The 27,194-nt window shown below is 38.2% G+C and overlaps 2 protein-coding genes across 2 annotated transcripts in view; one reads left to right on the top strand and one right to left on the bottom strand.

Moving 5' to 3' along the window:
- KIAA2012 (KIAA2012 ortholog) overlaps positions 1 to 1,952 on the top strand; it is a 105,939-nt gene extending 103,987 nt beyond the window's left edge. Inside the window, exon 24 of the mRNA XM_047720761.1 lies at positions 1 to 1,952. The gene's annotated coding sequence lies outside the window, so the exon portion shown is untranslated.
- SUMO1 (small ubiquitin like modifier 1) overlaps positions 1,187 to 27,194 on the bottom strand; it is a 26,882-nt gene continuing 874 nt past the window's right edge. The window contains exons 2-5 of the mRNA XM_047720770.1: positions 14,523 to 14,597; positions 11,535 to 11,612; positions 8,278 to 8,349; positions 1,187 to 2,030 (exon numbers count right to left, since the gene is read on the bottom strand). Coding sequence (XP_047576726.1) covers positions 1,962 to 2,030; positions 8,278 to 8,349; positions 11,535 to 11,612; positions 14,523 to 14,597 — 294 coding nt within the window. The 3' untranslated portion in view covers positions 1,187 to 1,961. The remainder of the gene's footprint in view (positions 2,031 to 8,277; positions 8,350 to 11,534; positions 11,613 to 14,522; positions 14,598 to 27,194) is intronic.

The following is a 27,194-nucleotide window of genomic DNA, read 5'->3' on the forward strand; positions in this document are numbered from 1 at the left end:
ATGTAGGGTGCTGCAGTCAAGCACCAGATGGAGCAGCTCCACGAAATGTTACTGAAGGTTCCTTTCCAAATCTGATGTCCTATAAAAATCGTTGCTGTGAAAGTCCTATTTTACCAGCACTGCTACACCAGATAAGCACATTTTAGTAAGTTAAACCATAGCAGAATGCAATGTGTTTTGAAGAATTCAATAAACTAAAAAAGATGATTTCCCCGGTAGCTAAGCTCCACCACCTAAATGCTAAGAACTTTCAGAGATCCAAACGTAATTAAGATACCACACTGCATACTCACACATTTTGAATAGCTCAAGTAGCCTGTCAAGTTTGTCACTCGGGCCTGACAGAAATGTGCATTTGGGATTTTCCAGAAATGGACCCAGTCCTAGTTGCTATTTAATATAATAAATGCCAGGTAACAGTCTAAAAGCTCTAATTTACCAAAACTATACATGTATAATACAAATAATCTTTCAGTTAGGGTCAGACATAGAAAGTTATAAGGCAAGCCAATTATTTTTCAACAGATGACTTGAGTAGGTATTTAAGCTCTAACGGTTTACAAAATCAGAGATAGGTTTTTATTTGCTCTTCTAAAGTATCAGATGACATTCTACCTGGGATAACATGAAACTGGATTCTGTGTATGCATACACACATATACTAAACTCTGTGATTTGTTGAAGAGTTAAAAGGTTAAGCCCTCTAATAGGAACCAATTTGATACTTTAACTTTACACAAGTTTAAATATTTAAGATATAAAGAAATGAAAGGCAAATATAAACAAAGTATACCAAACCTTAACTGAGCAGAGAACATTCTGTAAATTATTAAAGGAAAAACTTAAAATTATTGATATGAATCAATTAAGAATTTTTGGCATGCCCATTTATTCAACATGATTGGGAACTGTATCATAGATATGCACCATACAGGAATATCCAGTTAAAAAAAAAAAAAAAACCAGAACACTGAGTATTTAAGAAGGTAGTGTGGCCTTAATTAAACCCTTAATTCAAAGGCACTTCAGTAGCTTTCAGTGCTTCAAAGTCATGATCATCATCACTGTACAGTACTGAAAAATTTATTTGTACCATGTACAAACAATAATTTCCAGTATTATGCAAGAAAACTTTGTTATAGGCATTTTTTTCTTACTATACAATTAAAAATAAAATAAACGTTAGTACGGTTTTTACAAATACTTTGTTTATTTTAATTAAGCTGGTACAGACAATGTCCATTTAAAACCCATATCCCAGGCCAAAAAGTACAAATAAAATCAAAAAGAGCAGTGTTCTGTTGAATACACATCTGCATGAATAACTTTATTAACTGCTAATGAAAATTAGAACTTTTCTGGGATCTTCTGACAAGACTTTTCTTTTATCTTAAAATGCTTTCTCTTCAGTGAAGCCATCTTTAGAGTTAGTCATTACTCTCACCATCTCTGTCACCTCGACTCCAGCCTGATATTTCTCTTCTTTTGGTCCAGACCCTCAAATTTTAAAAGTAGCTTCAAGTTAAGGAAAGGTCATTTTTCCACAGTTCAGTTCTCTGAAAAACTTCCATCTCCCACTGAAAGTCACAGTCCAGGAGTGAAGCAATCACATGCTAGAACTTCAGAGCCAATTGGAAAGTCATCATGAACACTCGCATTGGTCGATCTTATTTATCACAAGCCTGAAAATGCACAGTCCTGGAAAAGGTGGCCTCTCTGTGCACACATGTAATTTTTAAAAAGGAGAGGATAATATGAACAGGGCTGAGGTTTGATCACCAAAAACCAGCACAATGAAAACAAGTGATAATGAATAATGGGCACTAGAATTCAAATTACCAGATGTTTTAAAGAGATGGGGTGCCAGTTTTCAATTCCGTTTCGAACACCACATTACAAAAGAACTATTTTTAAAAATAAAAAAGGATTGAGGGTCAAAGAAAAAAAAATAAAAAGAATATCTAAATCGTTGAGTGACCCCCTGTTTGTTCCTGATAAACTTCAATCACATCTTCCTCCTCCATTCCCAGCTGTAAGAGGATAAAAAAATGTTAGAATATAAAGGCACTATTTTTTAATTGGCTGCAATTATGTGGCCATTATTTTAAAGTACAGAAAGATACAAAAGTGATCCATCATTACCCTGTTTTAAGAACCTAGGTTTCCTTTAATCTAAAGAACATAAGAGGTATGTACGACTTTTCTCCTGATTCTATCTGTGAAGTCATTCATTTGATCCTGCTGAGCAATTTTACCTCCCAGTTTATTCAGCATAGAAAGTGTCTTTTTAATTTATTTCTTAGAGTGTGAGCATGGGGGTGGGGGAGAGGCAGAGGAAGGAGACAGAGAATCTTACACAAGCCCAGTGCAGAGCCCTATGCAGGGCTCAATCTCACCACCCTGAGATCATGACCTTAGCTGAAATTAAGAGTCATATGCTTAACCCACTGAGCCACCCAGGCGCCCCTAAAGTGTGTGTGTGTGTGTGTGTGTGTGTGTGTGTGTGTTTAAAACCTCAAGAGTTGAAAATCTAATGAAACCTGTATTTAATAGTTTTTTTTTTTAAGATTTTATTTATTTATTTGTCAGAGAGAGAGAGGGAGAGAGAGCAAGCACAGGCAGACAGAATGGCAGGCAGAGGCAGAGGGAGAAGCAGGCTCCCTGATGAGCAAGGAGCCGGATGTGGGACTCGATCCCAGGACGCTGGGATCATGACCTGAGCCGAAGGTAGCTGCTTAACCAACTGAGCCACCCAGGCGTCCCGTGTATTTAATAGTTTAAAATGCAATAGTTTGGGGGCACCTGGGTGGGTTGGTTGGGCAACTGCCTTCAGCTCGGGTCATGATCCTGGAGTCCCAGGTTCGAGTCCTACATCGGGCTCCCTGCTCAGTGGGGAGTCTGCTTCTCCTTCTGACCTCTCCCCTCTCGTTCTCTCTCTCATTCTGTGTTTCAAATAAATAAAATCTTAAAAAAAACAAAAATTTAATGCAATAGTTTGATAATGTATTTTCTAAAAAACCATTTTACATCTAGATGTAATTACTTGATATATTCTCTTTATTTCAAAAAACCTGATCTCGGGCGCCTGGGTGGCTCAGTGGGTTAAAGCCTCTGCCTTCAGCTCAGGTCATGATCTCAGCGTCCTGGGATCGAGCCCCGCATCGGGCTCTCTGCTCAGCGGGGAGCCTGCTTCCTCCTCTCTCCCTCTTTGCCTGCCTCTCTGCCTACTTGTGATCTCTGTCAAATAAATAAATAAAATCTTTAAAAAAACAAAACAAAACAAAAACCTGATCTCACTTTGAAATGTGGTTTTAGTTAGAAAACTACTGCCTAAAGATTCATTTCAAAGTGGTTTGCTTCATCATCTACAATTCCTTCTGGCATGTAACTATTCTTTTGATAGCGACCACTCTGACTAAACACACACCTACTCTTATTCGATAACTTCAGTTTTATAGGCTAGATTTGTATGGTCAGCCCAGCCCTTCTCAATTCTTAAAGAAAAAAAGTCTCCTTCAAAATGCCTTTTACAGAACACTAAGCAAAGAAGAGGCAATTATTGTGTGGGGTTTTTTGTTTGTTTTTTTAATGTGTTTTATATGCACTGAAGTGTTCTGTAATTTTTCCTTAAAGACATTATTAACAATGGCTGCCTCTGAGAAATGGGAATGCAGACATATTCAGAGTATATCTACTTTCCATTTTAAATACTTTGGTAGTTTGGTTTTTATTACTTTTAACTATAAGTATATCCTTTATTTAAAAAAGAAGAGTACATAAGCAGGCATGGTGTTACACAGAAACCCAGGTTTTACCCTCAGTGAGGATAGAGGAACATCACTCTCTTGACTCTGGTGTGCAGTCAGGGTTCAGAAGTACTATAATAGGCAGACTGAAAACAAAAACTAGCATATTCCACTAAATTACAGTGGATCACAAAAGCAAATGAAAAATAAAAGGAAAGTCTAAGATCACTAATCTCTAATGAGAAAAGGTGCACATGACATTTTCGGTGCAGAATTGTAAAATGTGAAAAAAATACTCTAAGAAATTTAAAAATAAAACAGACATAGGGGAGCCTTGGTGGCATAGTGGGTTGAGCATCCAACACTTGGTTTGCACTCAGGTCATGATCTCAGGGTTGAGAAAGATCCCTGCGCCAGGTTCCATGCCCAGGTGGAATCTGCTTGAGATTCTCTCTCCCCACTCCTCTGCCCCTTGGCCCCCACACTCATGCTCTCTAATAAATAAATCTTTTTTAAAAAATAGATTTAGGATTTTTTAGGTGATTAGGCTGGCTCTAGTGTTATGGAGATTTTGATTATAGTATATATATGAATGTTAAAATAATTATTAAAGACGCTATTAAAACTTTATTTAAAGATTTTATTTTTAAGTAACATCTACACCCAACATGAGGGTCAAACTCACAAGTCCAAGATCAAGAGTCACATATTCCACTGACTGAGATAACCAGGTACCCCAAAACTTAATTTTACTGCACATATCATACCTGGTAAATACTGCAAGGAATAAAATGCCAAACATGACAAGAAACCTTGAAGTCAGGAAGGCAGCAAATATCCTCCAACTATGGAAAATGTGAAGCAGTCAGCTTCAAAAAGTATCTTTGTAGAGATGAATGAACAACAGTATGAGGAGTTACTCCCTAAATACCTACTGTCTCCCTCTGCCCATGATGCTTCTTTAATGACAAGGAGGAATGTATCGCTAAAATGTAGTCAGTATCTACTGTGTTTTGGCGGAAGTTTTTAGATTTTATTTATTTATTTGAAAGAGGGAGAAAGAAAGCACAGGTGGGAGGTGAGGGACAGAGGGAGAGGGGGAAGCAGACTCCCCACTGAGCAGGGAGTCCGATGCAGGGCTCAATCCAGGGACTCCGGGATCATGACCTGAGCTGAAGGCAGACACTAATCGACTGGGCCATCCAGAAGTCCCAATATCTACTGTGTTGTAGAGATTATATCAAATTAGGACAGGGAAAACACCAGTTGAGTTTGGAACATCTAATTGTGCCAGGCATTTACAAAGTACTCAAGGGGCACCTGGCTGGCTCAGTCATTGCAGCATAAGACTCAGTCTCAGGGTTATGAGTTCAAGCTCTACATCAGGTGTAGAGATTACTTAAAAAATAAAATCTTGGGCATCTGGGTGGCTCAGTTGGTTGAGTGACTGCCTTCGGCTCAGTCATGATCCTGGAGTCCCGGGATCGAGTCCCACAGAGGGCTCCCTGCTCAGAAGAGGGTCTGCTTCTCCCTCTAACCTTCCCCCTCTCATGCTTGTTCTCTCTCTCTCAAATAAATATATAAAATCTTTAAAAAAATTAAAAAATAATAAAATCTCAAAAGAAAATAAAAGTACTTAAGAAAGTAGGTTGATACTAAACCAGGGAAAAGTAACAACTACACTGTAAAAAAAAAAAAAGAAACCAATTAAACTGTGATAAAAATAAACATTATCACTGTTTACTGATAATAAAGGGACTGACTTCATGTATTCCAGATATTACACCCTAAGAGACACATCACCATTTATGTGGTATTCCAGCCCCAAATGCATAACCTGAATCTAATCATGAGGAAACAGACCAGCCCAAATTGAGGGACTTCGTAGAAAACAACTGGTTTGTATCCTTTAACAATGTAAATGTCATGAAAGACAAAGAAGGCTGAGGAACTGTTCCAAATTAAAGATGATTAAAGAGACACCTAAATAAAATATCTTCATACTGAACCGGATCATGTGATGGAGAAGAAGATTTGTTATAGGAGACATAATTGGGACAAATGATAAAATTAGGTTGTAAAGTATTCTAACAGTGTTAAGTGTCCTGAATTTATGAGCACTGTGGTTATGTAAAACAATACACTTATTGTTAAGAAATGCACACTAAGATATTAAGCAGTAAATGGCGTGGTATACGCAATCTACTCCAAAGTGATTCCAGGAATACATACACACATGTGGGCAGAAGGAAATAAGTAAAGGTAGCCAAACTTTAAAAATAAGCCAAAGTAGGTGGAAGAGAATACAATTTTTGGTACTATTCTTACAAGTTTTCTGTAAGATGAAAATTATTTCAAAATAAAAACTTGAAAAAAGATGGAGATATGTCAAAAAGAGCACAGACACCAACCCCACTGGGCAATCTCTAAAGAATACTCATACAGTTTCAAAGTATCTCCCCACAAATTTATTAATTAAAAAGGGAAATAACTTGGGGTGGCTGGGTGGCTCAGTAGGTTAAGCCTCTGCCTTCGGCTCAGGTCATGATCCCAGCATCCTGGGATTTGAGCCCAGCATCAGGCTCTCTGCTCAGTAGGAAGCCTGCTTCCCCCCTCCCCCGCCTGCCTCTCTGCCTACCTGTGATCTCTCTGTGTCAAATAAATAAATAAAATCTAAAAAAAGAAAAAAAAAAAAGAAAATAACAACGAATAAATCTGGCAATTACCAAAGTTGCCCAAAGTTAATGTTACCCAGGACAGGCCAAGTGGACATCATGTGGCTCCTGATGTGATGCACTTGGGAGCACAAAGCTTCACTCCGTGCTCCTGCTACCAAATATGCAAAACTGAATCTAACCATGAGGCAACATCAGACAAACCCAAACTGAAGGACATTCTAAAACATGGCCTGAACTCTTTAAAAATGTCTGTGGGGGGGGTAGGAGGCGCCTGGGTGGCTCAGTGGGTTAAAGCCTCTACCTTCAGCTTAGGTCATGATCCCCGGGTTCTGGTATCTAGCCCCGCATCGCATCGGGCTCTCTGCTCAGCAGGGAGCCTGCTTCCCTTCCTCTCTCTCTGCCTGCCTCTCTGCCTACTTGTGATCTCCCTCTCTGTCAAATAAATCAATAAAATCTTAAAAAAAAAAAAAAAATGTCTGTGTGGGGGCACCTGGGTGGCTCAGTGGGTTAAGCCTCTGCCTTCAGCTCAGGTCATGGCCTCAGGGTCCTGGGATCAAGCCCGGCATCGGGCTCTCTGCTCAGCAGGGAGCCTGCTTCCCCAACCCCCTGCCTACCTCTCTGCCTACTTGTGATCTCTCTGTCAAATAAATAAATAAATAAATAAAATCTTAAAAAAAAAAATGTCAGTGCGACTTATAATGAAGACTGAATAATTGTTCTAGATAAAAGAAAGCTAAGGAGGGATGATAAGTAGTTAGAAGATACTAATCCTAGTTGGGATCCTCGGTCAAGTTTTTTTAAAAAAAGCTATAAGGGACCTTTCTGGGATAAATAGCAAAATCTATTTTGACTACATATTTGGTAAGAGTACTAGAGCATTGTCAAATCTCCTGTATTTGATAATTTAACTGTGACTCTTAGGAGGTAACCAAAATATTTAGGGCTAAAAGGTCATGATATCTGCAAATTAATCTCAAATGATCCACCAATAATGATAGTGTATATAGAGAAAATGATCAAGCAAATGTGTCATAATATTAACTGGTGAATCTAATGAAAATGTTATATGGTAGAATATTATATTAGTCTTATAACAACTGTAAGTTTGAAATGTTTTCAAAATAAAAAATTAATAATAACAATACATCATTCCCACTATCAGAAATAGCAGGAATGTTATTTTGTATTTGGAGGGGGAAATCTGTCCAAATATAAAAGCACACACACATACACACCCTCTCCCACACTTTATTACTTTCAGATACCTCTCAGGGCAGGGGGGATATAAAAACAAAGAGTCCATACAATGAAACAAAGACACAGAAGCATTAAAAAAATAAATCAAGATGACAGAGCCAAATATATATTAATATACACTAAACTTCTATATTAAGTTCTCAAAATGGGTCAAACGTCAAAAATAGAACCATAAAAGGTCACCATCACCAAGAAAGTGCACCAGAAATCTGCCAAATTTGAGCAATACTTGTTCCTCTTAAAAAAAAAAAAAAGTGCCTTTTGACAACTTGCAGGTTCTCCCTCTCCCTGCTGTGCATGACCTGACAAATAAATAAATAAAATCTTTAAAAAAAAGTTATTTATAAAAATCTCTACACCCAACGTGGGGCTCAAATGCACAACCCTGAGATCAAGAGTTGCACAGTCTACAGACTAAGCCAGCCAGGAGTCCCACCACCTCTCTTTTTATTGGACTTTTAAAGGCAATATATGGACATTCAACCCAAAAGACTATTTTTCTATTATTCAAGAAAGGGTAGTTTAATACCAGTGAACCAAATCATTCAATGCAGGATTTAACATTTTTCTTCACTCAGAGAAGAAATTATACTCACTTCTTTTGGAGTGTGATTATCAGCAATTCTCTGACCTTCAAAGAGAAACCTGAGTGAATTCATTGGAACTCCCTAAAAAGGTTAAAAAAAAAAAAAACACACACAAATCTTAAAACAGATAATAGGAACTTTGAGCACAAAAAGCAAACATGAAAGCTTCAACAGAATAGACTGAACATAAGGCTAGACATATCTATCCTATCATAATTACCATCGAGTACCACCTATCTGCTAGGCCCTCCCTATACCAAGTATTTCACATACATAATCCTAACGTTCACCGCCACAACCCTGGAAGGTATGATCACCTTATCGTCATTTCACAGCTAAGGAATCTAAGGCATGGAGACGGCATACAAGTTAGATAGCAATTTAAGGCTCAATCTGTTTCTAAGCTTATGCTCTCAACCACTATTCTAGTTTCCTCTAAAATCTCTAAGCTAAATAAAAGATTAAATTAGAAATTGGATGAGCACCCTCACTAGTTTCCAACCATACAAGCAAAATAAATTTTAAGCAGATTAAATCACAGAAATTTGGTACAGCACTACAGCTAGCCAGGTGAGCGACAGTCACCTGTGATGACATAGATAACACTGTTAAGTAGCAAAAAAAGTTATTATAATATATTTTTCTAATCAATTACTCAACAAAAATAGCTAAAAGGGAAGAAATGACTCATTTAAAGAGAAACTGCTTCACTAATAAGTATTAGTCAAGAATAATTTCTTTAGTCCAAAAGTTTTAGAGAAATTTAAAACTATCTCCCAATAAGTATTAATACATAAATATATGGGACCATGCAAATTAACCCTTCATTTGATTTTAAATTCTAGACTTCTGAAAAACAATACAAAAAGCATAACTGACGAGAGCAAAATATTCTTTGATTTTAATTACAGGATCTTTTAAAAAATATTATGCTGTGTTGGGGTCAAGAAAGTTTCTATAGAAACTGGCCTAAAACATCAAAATGTAAGAATGATTCAATAAATATTTATATACATTTCAATCTCTCTACTGGGTGTTACATACTTCAGATAAATTAAGTTTCCTATTCCTTGTATATCAGTAAATATAAGGAGATTATCAAGCCTCTGTGAACTAAGTATGAACTCTTTTTCTGAAGACTGTATATGGGGCACCTGGGTGGCTCAGCCCTTTAGCGTCTGCCTTCGGTTCAGGTCATGATCTCAGGGTCCGCATCAGGCTCCCTGCTCAGCACGAACCCTGCTTCTCCCTCTCACACTTGCCATGCTTGCGTTTCCTCTCTCCCTGCCTCTCTGTCAAATAAATAAATAAAATCTTTTTTAAAAAAATAAAATAGACTGTATATTCTGAACCATAAATAAGAAAGTTGGAAATGATTCCAAATTGATACTCTTAATTGTCTCTCTAAACCTAGCACCTTTAATTTTGGGTCAAAGTTATTCACTTTAGCATTCTGATTTAACTCTTTATTTTGCATTGTTTTTCCTCAATAATCAACTCCATCACCTACAGATGGGGTGAAGATTTGCTGTTGTGAGGATCTACGACAATGCCTCTAAGTATCTAGCAGAGTGCACTTAATGTATGTTCCTTCCCTGTGAATATCTCCATTTTGCTCCCAGCAATATCATTAAAATGTGAACTGAGCCCCAATTAATCAAATTTTACTGAATTTAACAACTAACATCAAAAACAGAGAGCTGTTTTAGTTATCCTAACACCTAAGTGATCTCTTTTCTTCTGGCAGAAGTGATTTTAATGTTGGTTACAAATTTAACCATTTAGAAACTTCTAAAAATAAGACCAGTATTACCTAAGTTAATATCATGTAATATGATTCAATTATTAAAATCTTGGCTCTTACATATATTAATTTCAATTATATTTTGTTTTATTAATAATAATTAATATTCATTGAGCATTTTAAAAGATTTTATTTATTTGACAGAGAGAGACACAGCGAGAGAGGGAACACAAGCAGGGGGAGTGGGAGAAGGAGAACCAGACTTCCTGCCAAGCAGGGAGCCCAACCCTTGAATCATGAGCTGAGCTGAAGGCAGACGCTTAACCACTGAGCCACCCAGGCACCCCATCATTGAGCATTTTTAAGCATCATGTTAAGAGCTTTATGTAGGTCATCTGCATGAGGTAGGTGCTGTAATATTCCCAATCTACTAATGGGGAAGCAAAGCACATAATTTGTCTAAGATCCCACAGACAGTGGGAGAGACTGAATTTGAATCTAAGTAGGTTAAAGGTATTATTGATCTAATAATAATTGAGCTCATGAAGGCCAGAATCTGAGGTTTTTCTATTAATAAATCAACAAGCGGCCTTTATTTTATTGAAAAAAGAAAATTCTTTGATGTTGAAAATACAGACTGCAATTAGCAATAATCTGTAATACTACATATAAAGATAATAAACTAACAATACTAGGGGCACCTGCGTGGCTCAGTGGGTTGGGCCTCGGACTTTGGCTTGGGTCATGATCTCAGGGTTCTGGAATCAAGTTCCGCATCAAGCTCTCTGCTCAGAGGGCAGCCTGCTTTCCCCTCCCCCTCTGCCTCCCTGTCTGCCTACTTGTGATTTCTCTCTCTGTCAAATAAATAAATAAAATCTTTTAAAAAAATTAAAAATGAAAAATACCCAAACAATATTAGTACTTAACTTTAACATATGGCTAACCAGTCATGATTAAAAATGAGGAAACTTGGGACGCCTGGGTGGCTCAGTCGGTTAAGCAGCTGCCTTCGGCTTAGGTCATGATCCCAGAGTCCTGGGATCGAGTCCCACATCGGGCTCCTTGCTCAGCGGGGAGCCTGGTTCTCCCTCTGCCTCTGCCTGCCTCTCTGCCTGTGCTCGCTCGCTCTCTCTCCCTCTGTCTCTGACAAATAAACAAATAAAATCTTAAAAAAAAAAAAAGGTAAAAAGTTATTAAAAAAAAAAAGAGGAAACTTCACAGTGATCACCAAAAATTACTTGCTTTTACTGTTACATATATGGATAAGCCATTAAGATAGAAACACTCATATAACCATTTTTACAACTCTGAGTTACTTTTCAAAACACTTCTGGCATACCTTATTAATTCAAATTTTGAAATGGGCCACAATGGGAAAAGGCAATTAAACAAGGTATAAGGAGTATTCTCCTTGATCTGCTAATAGTGAAAATAATAAAAGATCATTTTTCTTTTGATAGCCTCCCTACAAGAAAAATTAATGACATATTTCACATTGTATTTTAATCCATAACATACAAACCTGTCTTTGACAGTATGATTCTTTGAGTTTCTTGAGATGTGTTGTCATTTTCACTTTGAAGTGAATCTCACTGCTATCCTAAGGAGATAAAAGAAAAATAATTATCCCTTTGTGTAAACTATTTGTTTTGCTTGAAACAAATTATTTACTTTCACATATACTGCACATAGAAACATAAACCCTGTCACTTATACCTCCCCACTAAAATATTTTTTAACATTCCTAACAAGGTTTATTAAAACACTACTCTAATCATCTTCGGGGCACCCGGGTGGCTCAGTGGGTTAAGCCTCTGCCTTCGGCTCAGGTCATGATCTCAGGGTCCTGGGATGGAGCCCCGCATTGGGCTCTCTGCTTGGTGGAGGGCCTGCCTCCCCACCCTCTCTCTCTGCCCGCCTCTCTGCCTACTTGTGATCTCTGTCAAATAAATAAATAAAATAAATAAAATCTTAAAAAAAAAACAACACTCTAATCATCTTCAAAGTTACTTTATGTCCATTTCAAAAGAAATTTAATAAAACAAACAATCTGTCTTGAAGGTTAAAATTAGCAGAATAGGGGCTCCTGGGTGGCTCAGTGAGTTAAAGCCTCTGCCTTCAGCTCAGGTCATGATCCCAGGGTCCTGGGATCAAGCCCCACATCGGGATCTCTGCTCGGCGGGGAGCCTGCCTCTCCCCCCCCACTCTGCCTGCCTCTCTGCCTACTTGTGATCTCCGTCAAATAAATAAGTAAAATCCTTTAAAAAAAATTAGCAGTATAAATAAAAGCATTTATGTCAAAGAATGCATTCCTTCATAATCGCATATCTATTCTATTTTCAAAATAAAGTTGAACTATCACAAACACCCAAAAGCAACTCAAAACAAAAAGTACCCCCCACAACTGAAGTATTGTTGAAGGTGGTCCAACCTATAAGAGAGGTATATACCATAAAGTAACAGACAAGAAAGTCATGTCTGTCAAGAAGTCACCCCACAGAGTCCAGTTTCTCTCACAAGAGTAAAATGAATAAAAACCTGACTCAAATTGATTTATGGGACCACAGATTATTTTCTTCTACCCAGACTGTCAAACAAACTATCAGGCAACCATCAGAAAATAATACAGGTAAAATTTCAAAGCCAATCCTTATGATTACATATCACATTCACAAGTGCGTAATTAGTGAAGGTTGCATGTTTACAATTCTTGTTTGTGATTATAGAGAAAAACAAATTTTCTTCCTATGGATAATTTCACAATATAGATATGTAGATATCAATGTAGATAAAATGTAGATAAAATTTCTACAGCGTATCTCATGCCATACACTAAAATCATTTCCAGATAAGGAGCTAGCATTAACATACTCTTTTACTATTTTCTCTCTTTGAAGAACTCTTTCCCTAACCTTGACATTGGGAAATCTGTATTCTAAAGCAAGGTTTTAGCCTAGAAGACACAGCAAAAAAGGACACCGATAACTGAAAATGTCACCCAATAGTTAAGAGACACTAGAGAAAATATTCACAACAGATAGACAAGAAAAACCAAGGGGCGCCTGGGTGGCTCAGCCAGTTAAGGGTCCACCGTGTTTAGTGTAGGTCATGATCCCAGGGTCCTGGGATCCAGCCCTGCATAGAGCTCCCTCCCTGCTCAGCAGGCTCCCTCCCTGCTTCTCCCTCTCCCTCTGTTGCTCCCTGTGCTGTGTTCTGTCAAATAGATAATTAAAATCTCTTAAAATCTTAAAAAATAAATTTTTCAAAATAAGATAAACATAGAAAATGGGAAAAGGATATAAACATAAAATATAAATGTAGTAGAGGCGCCTGGGTGGCTCAGTTGTTAAGCAGCTGCCTTCAGCTCAGGCCCTGATCCCAGGGTCCTGGGACTGAGCCCCGCATAGGGCTCCCTGCTCAGCGGGGTGTCTGCTTCTCCCTCTCTCATTCCCCTTGCTTGTGTTCCCTCTCTCACTGTCTCTGTCAAAGAAATAAATAAAATGTTTAAAAAATATATGTAAACGCAGTAGGTCAGTAGTAGCCTAATGTTACACCACAATGCCTACCTCACTTCATCTCATCACGTATGCATTTCATCATCTCACATCACCACAAGGATGAGTACAGTAGTGTATTCAGAGCGAGATCACATTCACATGACTATTACAGTATATAGTTATAATTGTCCTATTTTATTATTAGCTATTATTGCTAACGTCTCACTGAGACTAATTTACAAATTAAACTTCACCAGAGGTATATAGGTATAGGAAAAAACACAGTATTTATAGGGGTTCAGTACTATCCACAGTTTCAAGGATCCAATGGGGGGGGTCTTGGAACATATCCCCACAGATAAGAAGGGACAACTGTATGAAGATTCACTCCTCCAACAATTTTCAACTAACCTTATTATCAGTTAATATCTTTAAAAAGGTCAATAAAGATCCAATCTGAGGAAAAGAGATGCCAGGAAAGAGAAAGGGGCAGGAAAATGGTTGAGAGGCCCTTTGGTTTAAGGTCAGCCCCTATCACTCAATAGTACTTACTGTATTTGCTACTGAAGATGCTAACCAAAAAAATAAAAAGAAAAAAAAAGTTTTTATCTGGAGAAATTAAGATAATCTAAATCTGCCTAGGAACAATAAAACAGTATCAGCCTCTTCTATCTCCAACAACGGATGCATATGTAGTAAATGAAAATGCCATTTCAATTTTATTTTAAAGATTTTATTTCAGAGAAAGTGCATGCGTGCACGCACCCACAGGAGGCGGGGGCAGAGGAAGAGGGACAAGCAGCCTCAACACTGAGGAAGAGCGGCCCCAGTGCTGGCCTGATCCCAGGACTCCAAGATCACGACCAAAGGTGAAGTCAGACACTTAACTGGCTGAGCCAACCCAGGTGCCCCCAAAATGCCACTTTTCAATAATTTGCCTTATTTAAATCATTTTTCTGGTGTCAGAAATTATTTAAGCTTTAGAGTTAAAGGAGAAAAATAATGAAACTCACCTGTCCAATGACTTTGAGTTTAATGTATTCTCCTTCCTTCTTATCCCCCAAGTCCTCAGTTGAAGGTTTTGCCTCCTGAAAGAAAAGTATATTTAAAGATAAAAGTTCCTATATGCTGTTTTTTTTAATGAAGATTTTATTTATTTGACACAGAGACCGAGATAGTGAGAAAGAGAGAGAGCGCACAAGCAGGGAGAGCGGCAGCAGGCAGAGGGGGAGAGAGAAGCAGTCTCCCCGCAGAGCAAGAAGCCTGATGTGGGGCTCAATTCTAGAACCCCGGGATCATGACCTGAGCCAAAGGCAGCTGCTTAACCAGCTGAGCCACCCAGGCATCCCCACATATGCTATTTTAATTACTTACTTAATGAGTACCCATCTCTCTGAGTACAAAATCTGCACTTAAGAATATAAAAATCAGGGGCACCTGGGTGGCTCAGTGGGTTGGGCCTCTGCCTTCGGCCAGGGTTGTGGTCTCAGGGTCCTGGGATGGAGCCCCCACATCGGGCTCTCTGCTCAGCGAGAAGCCTGCTTCCCCCTCTCTCTCTGCCTGCCTCTCTGCCTGCTTGTGATCTCTCTCTCTCTGTCAAATAAATAAATAAAATATAAAAAAATATATATATATAAATCATTATTTTCTCTGCCACGCGAATTAAGGGAAAAAGTCCTAATTACGATCTGAAACACAATTGTGCTAGAAATCAAAAAAGAGATCTCTTTTATTATAATATACTACAATAATGGTTCTAAAACCTCACCATACATAGGAATCACCTCAAGAACTTTAAATGCCTGCTGGGCCCCACTTCCAGCTTTTTATTCAGTGGGTCTGGGCTAAGGCTGTAATTTGCATTTCTAATAAGTTACCAATTGGTGCTATGCTGCTCCGCAGAGGAAAAACCTAGAAACCACAACCCAGTCAACTCCTATTAGTCTGAAGTAGCTTGTTCTCCATAAACCGTAAAACATTCTGAATCCAAGATTCTCCTCTCACAGCCTATCAGAAGTTAACTACTCCCGTTGCAAAACTGTACCCAGAAATAAAAATAAGCCAAATTAGCATAAGAAAGTATTTGGGAAGGAAAATTAAAGAGCCTAATATTAGCCGAATGTACTCTAGAGTCAAATCAGTTTTATAGCATCCACTTATTTTAGACTATCTGAACCAATCTATCCAATTTTAAAAGATTAGGTTTGGCTGAAAAAACTTAGGGGGAATAAGTGGAATAAGTAAAAAGTACAGCATAGGTAGGAACAGGAAAGAAGAGACAAAATTCGAAGCAAGAAAAGAGGGTTATAAAATAATTTGGGGGGCGCCTGGGTGGCTCAGTTGGTCAAGCCACTGCCTTTGGCTCAGGTCATGATCCTGGAGTCCGGGGATGGAGTCCCGCATCGGGCTCCCAGCTCCACAGGGAGTCTGTTTCTCCCTCTGATCTTCTCCCTTCTCATGCCTGCTTGCTCACACTCTCGCTCTCTCTCTCAAATGAATTTTAAAAAAGAAAAATCTTTTAAAAAATTAAAAAATAAAATAATTTCAAATGAAGGGATACTGAAATGAAAATGAAGTTAACACAATAAATTAGTTAAAACAATTTCATCATGAAGTATCTAAGAAAAGCAAGCCAAGGAAGTAGTTTGGAAATTTTCAGTCAATGTGTTAAAAATAGCTTTCCTGGATACCTTACCTTAATTTGGCCACTGAATTAGCCACTTACTTAAATATATTCTCTTGTTAAACATGTAACAATTTCTGTTAATCCACACTTTTTAAAGAATAGACCAACTATGTTGTATTTTACAACCAAAATAACAGGGGCCACTATAACCTGTGTATCTCATGCCAGTAACTTAAAATTCAAAGTCTTCAGGACGCCTGGGTGGCTCAGTCGGTTAAGCTGCTGCCTTCAGCCCAGGTCATGATCCCAGGGTCCTGGGATCAAGTCCCACATCCGGCTCCTTGCTCAGCAGGGAGCCTGCTTCTCTCTCTGCCTCTGCCTGCCTCTCTGCCTGCGTGTTCTCTCTCTCTCTCTCTCTCTCTCTGTCAAATAAATAAAAAAATAAAATCTTAAAAAGAATTAAAAGCCTTCAACATTCAAAACTTAACAGAACATATTAAACTGCAAGCAGCTTTTAACTTTAAGATCCAGGATAGAGTCCAAGGAAATGCTTAGACTACAGAATTGACTTCGTTAGTGTAAATCCTTGCCTGTTTTTCATTCTGCAGTACTTTCACCACTTGCTGACTACCGCATATTTTGACAGCAGACACAATGAGCCTTCTTTAGTGAGACAATATTTCACCTGAAAACTAGACGACTGTCTTTAAATACAGTCTCGCCACCACCTTTCTATGAATTTATATTCATAGTAAACAGTTGCTTTGTCCTTTAAGTATCTAGAGAGGATAAGGACAGTTTATTCCATGCAGTGAAGAGCAATAAAGAGCCATGAAACCCTGAGTTCTCCGTAACTGTGAGGAAAAGGCGTGTTAGGAAGCGGTTGTTTGAATTAACACAAAGGAGGAGAATCCCCACCCTCCCCCGCCCGCAGCAGCAATTCATCGGCACAATGGGAGTGATTTTGCTCCAGTTTCTTAGCTAAGATAGCTGTAGAGGCTACTAAAGGACAAAAGAGTTCTTTCCCCTCCTCCAATGCCTAGTCCACACTGCTTTTCTGAAGCACAGCTTCTCGGACTGGATAACTGCGTCTATCTAAAAGCATTAACAGCTCCCAGTACTTTAAGGCCTAGAACCAAACTCCACAGCACCGAATTCAGTTCCTCCGTTACAAACTCAAATTCTCATTTCTCCCTCACCACTTGCTTTACAAACCTGAGGATTCGTGGAAACTGGACTATCTGCTCTTCCCCAACTAAGTCTATCAGCATTCTTCCACCTTCGGCCCTTTGTGGTTCCGGTTTCCTTTATCTAGAATGTATATCCTCCCTCAGACTCTCCTGAAATCACCTCACAGAAATCCAACCCACACATCATTTGAAGTCCAGTATTAAAAAACCAAACCTCCTCCAGAAACCACAGCACCCCCTAACCTTCCAACTGGGCCTAATATTTTCCTTTCATGCGTGTATTTGCAATTTCTTCATCTCTCTCATGGCATTTATTTTCAATTTTAAAATACTCCCTCTTCAACCATTTTCTCCAGTTGTCCTCATCTTTTTCTTTAAACTTCTTAGGACAGTACTTAGCATTAACTGTCTCCACTTTCACCCTTAACCCACTATCCTCTGGTTTATACATCACCATTCCACTTGACACTGCTCTCACCAAGGTTACCAGTTTGACTCCTTATTGCTAAATCCATCGGACAATTTCAAATCTCACTTTTAACTTTTAACGAACACAGTAAACACTGATGACTTCTTCCTTGGAAACTCTACCTTTGGCCTCCAAGGTTCCACTCTCTCCTTATCTTAACTAATTCCTTAAATGCTGGGTCTCCTCTAGATTCCATGTTCTCAATCCTCTGCTTTGTTCTCTTTCATGACCCATGATTCCAACCACTTTTCAGATACAAATGACTCAGTCATCCTCTCCAACCAGACAACTTTTCTGAGTTTTACACTCATTTATCCAAGCACTCGGCCATCTCCACTTTGGATGTCCCATGGGTACCTGAATATAAGTATCTAAAACTGAATGCATTATCTCTAACTCCTCTCCTAGTTTTAACTCTCCTTCCTGAAAACCACAATTAAAAAAAGAAAAACAATTCTTCCTGGAGTCCCAATTACAATAAATGGTTACCACACACTCAACTAACTGCCCCAAAGAGAAACTCATGTGTCATCTGTGGCTATTCGGCCTCTCTTAAATCTCACAGTTAATCTTCATCCTTCTGACAATGTTATCTGTTGGTGGCTCTCAAGTTTATCCTTCTCTCCATTTCACTGCCTTATTTCAGGTACTCATTGTTGCACATGAATATTACTACAACAGATGCCCCCAGTCTTCCTCCCTGCAATTCTCCAAATACCACCAAAGCCATCTCAAAAATGCAATCTGATTTGCCCAGAATCTTCAATTCGAAGTCCTTAGCTGACATACAAGTACATGTACTATTCTCCTACCTCTCTTGCTAATATCATTTGCTCCACCATTTGATCTCTAATTCCTTACACATGGCACCCTCTACCCTAACTCCACCATCTCTGTACATGTTAATCACCTCTGCTTAGAACGCCCTTTCTTACCCTCTTTCAATACCACTCAGGCATCACTTCCTACAAAAATGATTTCTCTAATCACCCTCTTAAACATTCCCATAATGCTTAATCTATTAATCTTACTTTTATCTATAATAACCACATATTTGCATTATCTGTATCTTCTACCAGAGTTTGAGTTCCTCACTGGCATACTTCACTCACTCTTCACTGTATTTCTGATCAAGCACAACAATGCCTGGGACTTTGAAGATATTCAATATGCTTGTTAAATAAATTAATGTTTTCTATGACAGTTTTGTCTTGACTTCCCTACAAGTTTAAAAGGAGAAGACCCAAGTTTTTTCATCTTTATCATCTTTGTAATGCCAGGCAAATAGTAGGCAGTTATTCAAAGCCTGTGAATAGAGCTAACAACATTATTTTCTGTATCATACCACAAAATCTTACTAATGCTTCATACCTCTACTGTACACAATAGTCACAACAAGTAAAAACACTTTCAGTTTTTTGTATTCACAGTTGGAAATAAAAGATAATTCACTTCAACTGCATAAGAACATGAGAACAACTAGGATACAAAATTTTCAAAAATAAGCCGCCCGTTTCCCTAGTCACTACATGTTGGTGATCTCTTCCCAACTCTGAAGCACTATGGCAATGTCATCTGTATCACTTGTTTAAAAGCCTCATGCTTGCCTAATGCAGTCATCAAATTTTCATGTATGTTTTTTCTTTTGACAAACTCGTCTGAAAAACGAGAAGATCTTGGGGATAAAAGGCCAAAGATCATTCCCAGTGATCTCAGTGTCTTTTGTGTGTCTTCTTTCCTTCTCTCCCCTGTAAAAGAGCAGCCAATACAGAATGGTATGGCACACTAGTTACAAAAACAGTGCAAGTATTCATTCAGCACTGGGCCTGGGACACTAGGTCATCAGGAAAAACAGAACCCCAGAGAGGACTGGTTGATTTGGCTAGAAAGGATACATAGCCCTAGAACAGAAGAAACTGTTAATGGAAAGAAAACTAAATATATGAACGAAATCAAAGAGAGGAACCAGAAACCTCTAAGTTTTCAGGTCTGTGTCATCCAGGGCCTGAACCACGGTAACTGGAATGGTAAAGGAATTTACCAGGCACAAGGCACTACCAGCTCTTCTTTCCAAGACATAGAGGGAACAGCTTGAAAATAGAAGATGGCTGGATTTGGAAAGAGAACTAGACTGGAAAGAACAAAAAACCAACAAATGTACGAAATTCATGAGAAGAATTTTACTTTGCCGTTTCAAAGTCAAAAGAAAAAGAACTCTGATTAGAGGTATTGGCAATCAGAAAGAAAGAAACAAAGGAAAGAGAAAAGAAAAAAAGCAGCATTGGCAATCAGTATGTTGACAATTTAATCTCATGAAGGGAACATCACACTTAACTACCTCCAACTTGTCAATGGCCCTTCGAGCAATACAAGAATTGCCCATTCTTGGGGGTGGGGGATGAGAGAAGGAGCAGGAATCATGGGGAAATATATATTTACTCTTATCTGATGACATTAACAAATCTTCATTTTTTAAGGTGTGATAACAGTATTGTAACAGTATTTTTACTGTTTTTACAGTATTTTTAAATGTGTAACAGTACTGTCAAAAGGAAAAGTTCTTCTCTTTTAGAGATACATATTGAAACATTTACAGATGAAATGATATAATGTCCACCATTGCCTTCAAAATATGAGGAGTGGATTGGAGCAGTGTAGATGAAATAAAATAGGCCAGAAGACCGGTATATGAGTACAATTACACACACATTAAAGTTTCCATAAAACCTTTCACAGAAAATGCATTCACTCAAAGTTTCAAAAAAAAAAAAAATCTCTAAACCATAGGTCTGACTATAATACCTCAGTTTATTTCGTTTTATTTCTTCATGAAAAAAGTCCAACACGGTAAGTTGGATAATTCTAATACTTACATCCATTATTAAAATATACAAAACACAAAGCACCTGGGTGGCTCAGCTGGTTAAGCCTCTGCCTTCAGCTCAGGCTCAGGTCATGATCCCACCGTCCTGGGATTGAGCCCCAAACTGGGCTCCCTGCTCAGCCGTGCGCGCGCGTGTGCGTGCGTGTGTGTGTGTGTAACCCAAATTACGATAACATCATCTCCCTCCTATTTCAATGGATTTACCACAATTCTAAAAATACAAAAATAAACATACACTTTCAGTTTCACACTGCATATGTTCAAACTTAAGGCACAGTACTGGAGATCTGTAATGAAACCAACCAGACCCAGCCCCATAACTTCAAGGTTTAAGTCAAGCTGTCCAGACACCAGATCCTCTGCAAATTCACATTCAACCCTACAATTGTGATTAAACACTAGATATGCAACTTCTTAGGAACTAAAATTACAATTGAAAATCGTGTAAAAACTACTCTTTGAGCCTAGACTATGGACCCTAGGCAAAGCCTGGAACAAACTGCCTACAGAGTTAGAGGTATGGCAGACATTGTGGATTAACTATTCAACATCCTTTTCCCCCTTTTTCCTTACAAGGGGAAGACTAGATGTGCCCAGCTAAAAAACATATTTTTCAGTGTCTCATGGCCACGTGACATAGTGCTGGCCAACGAGATAAAAGGTGACAGACTTTGTTGGCACATACTTTTCCCCTTTGCTCCATTCCTTTCTCCTGCCTGGAACAAAGACACAAAGTAACTTCTTTGTGCCCACAGGAGACAGGCATGAGAGTGAAGACATCTGTTATGGATGGGGGAAAAAGGAGTATGAAGGCATTGTAGAGCTGCCTTAGTAGGCCTGAACTAACTACTTATATCCAGACTTCCTGTTTCATAAGAAAAATAAGCTGCTACTTGTTTAATGTACTATACATCAGGTTTTCTGTTACTCAGCCCAAAAGAAATCCAAGCAGACATAGAAGGTACTGTAAATAGGTATCATTTGCTTTATATTAAAAACAGAACCTAGAAAACTACCTCAATACGCATCAAGAGTAGAATAAGTCAGGTATGGTAAAGTCATACAATGGAATGCAATTTAACAATGCAATTTAATAACATACAACTATGCACAATATGGACAAATCTCCAAACAATGCTGAGCAAAAGAAATCATACACAGAAGTACACACCATATGTCTCTCATTTATGTAACATGGTAATGTATAAAAACAGGTAAACTAATCTAGTAGTTAAACCAGTGGTTCTTAATCTGAGTACTAGCTGCATGGATACGTTCAGTTTGTGAAAATCCAGCAAACTGTAAATGTGTGTGTGTGTATCTTTGGTAAAACTGTGAAAAATAACTGGGCGTAAATATTGAGAACAAGAGTCCAGCAAACAGAACTCCACTTTTCCTTCAGAGTCCCATTAGCTCAGTAAAGGCAATGGAATACAAAAATAATGGTCAAAATAAAAAAGTGTAACAAATACAATGTATCCTAAAATAAACTGAAGTTATGTTGTAGGAATATCCACAATTTAAACTAGTAAGGGGCTACCTGGCTGGCTGAGTCAGAAGAGCATGCAACTCTTGATCCCAAGGTCACGAGTTCAAGCCCCACATTGGGTACAGATTATTTAAATTAATTTTCTTTTTAAATTTAACTGTTAAAGTGCTCAATAACAGGATGTGTGACATACCCACATGACTTCTTTAAGGAAGCAGAGTATCAGAAAATGACCTCCCAAAAATCACTTTACAGAAAATTCTAAAATGGGATACTAAACCTACCTTAGAGAAAATTATCCATAACAAACCCAAAGTCCTGAAAAAAGCAAATTACTTGATCTTAGAGATAAAGTTACCATATCTACTGCTAATAGAACTAAAGATCAAGAAATGTAAAGGGGGCACCTGTGTGGCTAAGCTGCTTAAATGTCTGCCTTGGGCTCAGGTCAGGATCCCAGGGTCCTGGGACTGAGCCCCATGCCTCACATCGGGATCTCAAATCAGTGCGGAGCCTGCTCCTCCCTTTCCCTGCTGTTTGTGCTCTCTCTCTCACGTGCGCATGCGCGCTCTCTCTCAAAATAAGTAAAATCTTTTAAAAAGAAAAAAAAAAAGGAATGTAAAAACATCATGAAAACTACTCCATGACAACCAATCCTTCCTCAATAAGGAAGAAACATCATGGAGGCCAAAAGAGGAGGAGGAAGATACCAGCTGCTTCAAGTTTTTTGTTTTCTTTTTTAAATAAAGATTTTTATTTATTTATTTGACAGAGAGAGATCACAAGTAGGCAGAGTCAGGTAGAGAGAGAGGAAAGGAAGCAGGCTCCCTGCTGAGCAGAGAGCCCGATGCAGGGCTCGATCCCAGGACCCCGGGATCATGACCCAAGCCGAAGGCAGAGGCTTAACTCACTGAGCCACCCAGGCGCCCCCAGCTGCTTCAAGTTTTTGAAGCAGTCTTCCAATTCTAGGGCCTAGAATGGTGCCTAGTGCATTCTGACATTCTATAAATACCTGTTAAGTGAATGAATTTGACCACTTATTCCTTCAAAAACTAAGTATCCAGTCACTGTGCCGGGCACTTCAGGAAAAAAGAATGAATAAAGCCTGATTTCTGACCCTCAAAAGCAGTCTAATGGAGAAAGACTTAAGTAAATAATTGTAACACTATATATAAAAGCTATAATAGAGACATTTTCAGCTTTCCTGGCAATATCATAACCAATGAGATTTATCCCAGGTGAAGATTACTGCTAATGCTAACATTTCTGCTAAGGGGGCTAACAAATAAAGACATATTTGACAACTGCTTTATAGTTCTGAATTTGAACTATTCAACTAACCTTCATCACTACTCTAACCAGTTTTCAAAAACAATTAAGTATTGTTTTGGTGACATTTTATTTGCAATGTCTTACTATAACCTGTATGGGTGCAACATCCACTAGCAGCAACTCCTGTCTACCACAAAGAAGAGAGACTACATCGTATCGATCCTCTCCTAGGGCATGAAATCTTACTGTATGTATCAGTAACTACATGCTCAAGTCATAGCTGCAGTTTACCAATCTTATTACGTGATATAAATAGTAGTATACACAATTATGAATTTTAACATATACCCAATTCATCATATTCTCATGCTATCTCAAGCTAACAGTAAGATCAATAAACATTGACAATAAGGAAGAGACAACGAATACTGAAGGGAATAATGCTATCCTGACAGAAGAAATACCATTAATGTGGCTGATTAAAGATAACTGTAAATTCTTTATTACTGTTCCCATTGAGAAATGAAATCTAAATGCCTTTTCCTTGTTGACTATAGTTAATAATACTGTATTGCATATTTGAAAATTGCTATGAGATTAGATCTTAAGTTCTTATTACAAGAAAAAAAAAACTGTAACTGAGTGGTGATGATTGTTAAGTAGACATATTAGAGTGATCAACTCACAATATATACACAAATATCAAATCATTATGCCCTACACTGGAAGCTAACATGTTATATGCCTATTATATCCCCAAAATAAATAAATACATGTCTTTCCCTTGAATATGGGCTGGCCTTAGTGATCTGCCTGACCAAGAGAATGCAGAGGTCACCTCCAACGCTAGGTCCTAAGAAGCTTGAGGTTTCCACATACAGTTCTCTGGGAACAGTCACACTCTTGTGAGCCCTGAGCCACCACAGATCAATATCCTAGAGTTTCTATGTTGCACAAAACACATGATGAAACCCCTCAGAGAGGCCTTGTGACTTTATGAAGAGCCCATCCATTCCAGCCCCCAACCATTAATCCCAGCTAAGGCCCCGTGACACACCAAGTCCAGCCCATAGAGCCCTGCCCAAATTGCAGATACATGAGCAAAATATGAAACTGCTGATTTAAGTCACTAAGTTCTGACGCAGGTTGTAAGGTACCAACGATAACCAGAATTACACAATGCTTCCAAATCCCTGACTAAAAGGAAAATAAAAGAGAATCATTCAGACTCTCTCTGAGGTGGGAGTGGAGAGAGTGAACCTGCTCATAACAGACGGTTAGCATTTCAAGTAAATCAGTCATCCAATTATTACAAATCAACAGACCTGAATTAAAGACCTGAAGTTCATGCTGCCTTTGAAGACTTGGGCATGGGTGAGAAGGAAGGGAACACTATAAACCTGAATACAAGGGAGGAAGGGAAAATATTTGTACAAGTTACCCATACCTATTTTGATAGTGAGCTTCTGGTTCTACATTAAGTGCTTAGATTTTGCTGCAAGGTGAAACCAGGCTAAAGGAGAGCACCCAATGAGATCTATTATTGGTTAAAGGTTACTCTTTATCCTTTCTGAGGGATAATGGAAGCTGATGAAAGCTATGGGCCCTTTCTCGCAAAAATTAATAAATAATTAATTAAATAATTAAAAAATTTTTAAAAACGTGTGTACAAATACAAAACACCATACAATTTCAATGCATTTTTGGCCCTTAGGGTCCACGAAATTTGGGTTTAGAACATGTTTTAGAGGATTATTCAGTAATGGTTCACAAATCCACTATATAATGCTGATATTGTTAGAATTATAAGTATTTCACTCAAATTTACAAAATAATTTTTCACTCATCAATGGAGGATCCAGCAATTCAAGTCTTGTTTGATTTTAATGTCCACCTTTTTTTTTATCTAATTGTTACTCAACTGCAACAGCTTAGCCCAGGCAACAAACTTCTGAGAGGTGCCTCAGAAAATGTATTCTTCTAAAAAGATCTTGGTTTAAGTTAGTATTACCTTTTGGGGACAGTGGTTCAGTCTCATGCTGCTGATATTGCACAGTAATAACTTGAGATTCTTACTCCTGCTCGTAAGCCTCTTAAGGGTAAGAGTTTAGCTTCATCTCACTTTAAATCCTCAGCACCCAGCACTGATATTGTACTGGGTCTTGATTAATAATGATGCTGGTCAAACAGACTGGAGCAACAGTTCTCAAACTTTTTGGTCTCATGACTCTTGTATACTTTTAGAAATTATTTAGAACCCCATAAAGCGTTTGTTAGGTTGGTGATATTTATTGAGGTTTACAGTATCAGACATCGAAACTGAGAAATGTTTTTAAGTATTCATTAATTCATTCAAAGATAACAATAAACCCACTATATATCAGCAGATAGGATTTTTATTGAAAATATTTTTCAAGGGGCGCCTGGGTGGCTCAGTGGGTTAAAGCCTCTGCCTTCGGCTCAGGTCATGATCCCAGGGTCCTGGGATCAAGCCCCACATCGGGCTCTCTGCTCAGCGAGGAGCCTGCTTCCCTCCTCTTCTTCTGCCTGCCTCTCTGCCTACTTGTGGTCTCTGTCTGTCAAATAAATAAACAAAATCTTTTAAAAATATATATATATTTTTCAAAACTAAACTAGTGAGAACAACACTACTTTGCATTTTTTGCAAATCTTTTATGTCTGGCTTATAATAGAAAGCAGCCGGATTTTCACATCCGCTTCTACATTTCAATCTGTTGTGCTATCACAGGTCATGTTAGTGTTTAAAAAGCACCAGTGAACATTCATGAAAGGATGACAATGAAAAAGACAAATAATTACTAGTATTACCATGAAAATAGTTTTGACCTCAAGGACCTTCTAAAAAAGAACATCTGTCCACCTGTTAGTGTACCAAGTCCGTTATTTCTTCCTTCGTGCCTCTCTTAATGACTGGAATTCAAACTGAAGCAATAAATTCTACAATTTAATTTTAATTCTGTACATTGCTCTTTCATCAGACTATGGTAAATTTCAACATGCTTCTTAACATCAAAATAAAAGGCTGATGAAACTAGGCATTTACCTGTTCTTTCCTCCTTGGTAACCAAGTAAACAACTATCCAGGGAGATACTTATAATGCCATTTATAATTCCCAAACCAATTTGGGAATTAATCTAGACTGTTAGTTAAGAAGATCCATCCAAAACTAATCTAGATTATGATTAAGCTTTAAAAATATCAATGTACATTTACCCAATAGTACAAATCCACAAAAGCCTCACTTGCTCTCAGCCAGTGGTACAAAACTGAACCGGGTTGAAAGCCAGGGGAATAACTGTGTTCAATTCAAAAGTTCAAGTACATTAAGAAGTTGAATGAAAAACAAATTTTCTAGATAACTATCACGAAACAAGCAAAAGATCCAAAAAGACTTAAAAGTGAAAGTCATCTGAGCAAACAAAACAAAGCCCAGACAAAAACCTTATGAATTAAAAACTAGCTTAAACGTGGTTAACTGAAGAAGGATGAGGAAGAAAAACTTACCAAGCAAAAGTGAATACTCCTGATCGAGTGCAAATCCCAAGTAAATTCTTGATATTAACACTGAGATGGAAGACTGCCATTATAGACAGCTTTCTGTGAATATAATGCAACTGCTCTACATACACGAAGTTTTCCCATCCTTTCCCTCAAAAGCATCAGTCAGCTTGAGGTTAATGCTCAGATGAAATGTTTTCTGTTGCTCTAGCAGTTTTGCTCTACTTTGTTTCTC

The sequence above is a fragment of the Lutra lutra genome, chromosome 3, assembly GCF_902655055.1.
Source record: "Lutra lutra chromosome 3, mLutLut1.2, whole genome shotgun sequence".
Lineage (NCBI taxonomy): Eukaryota > Metazoa > Chordata > Mammalia > Carnivora > Mustelidae > Lutra > Lutra lutra.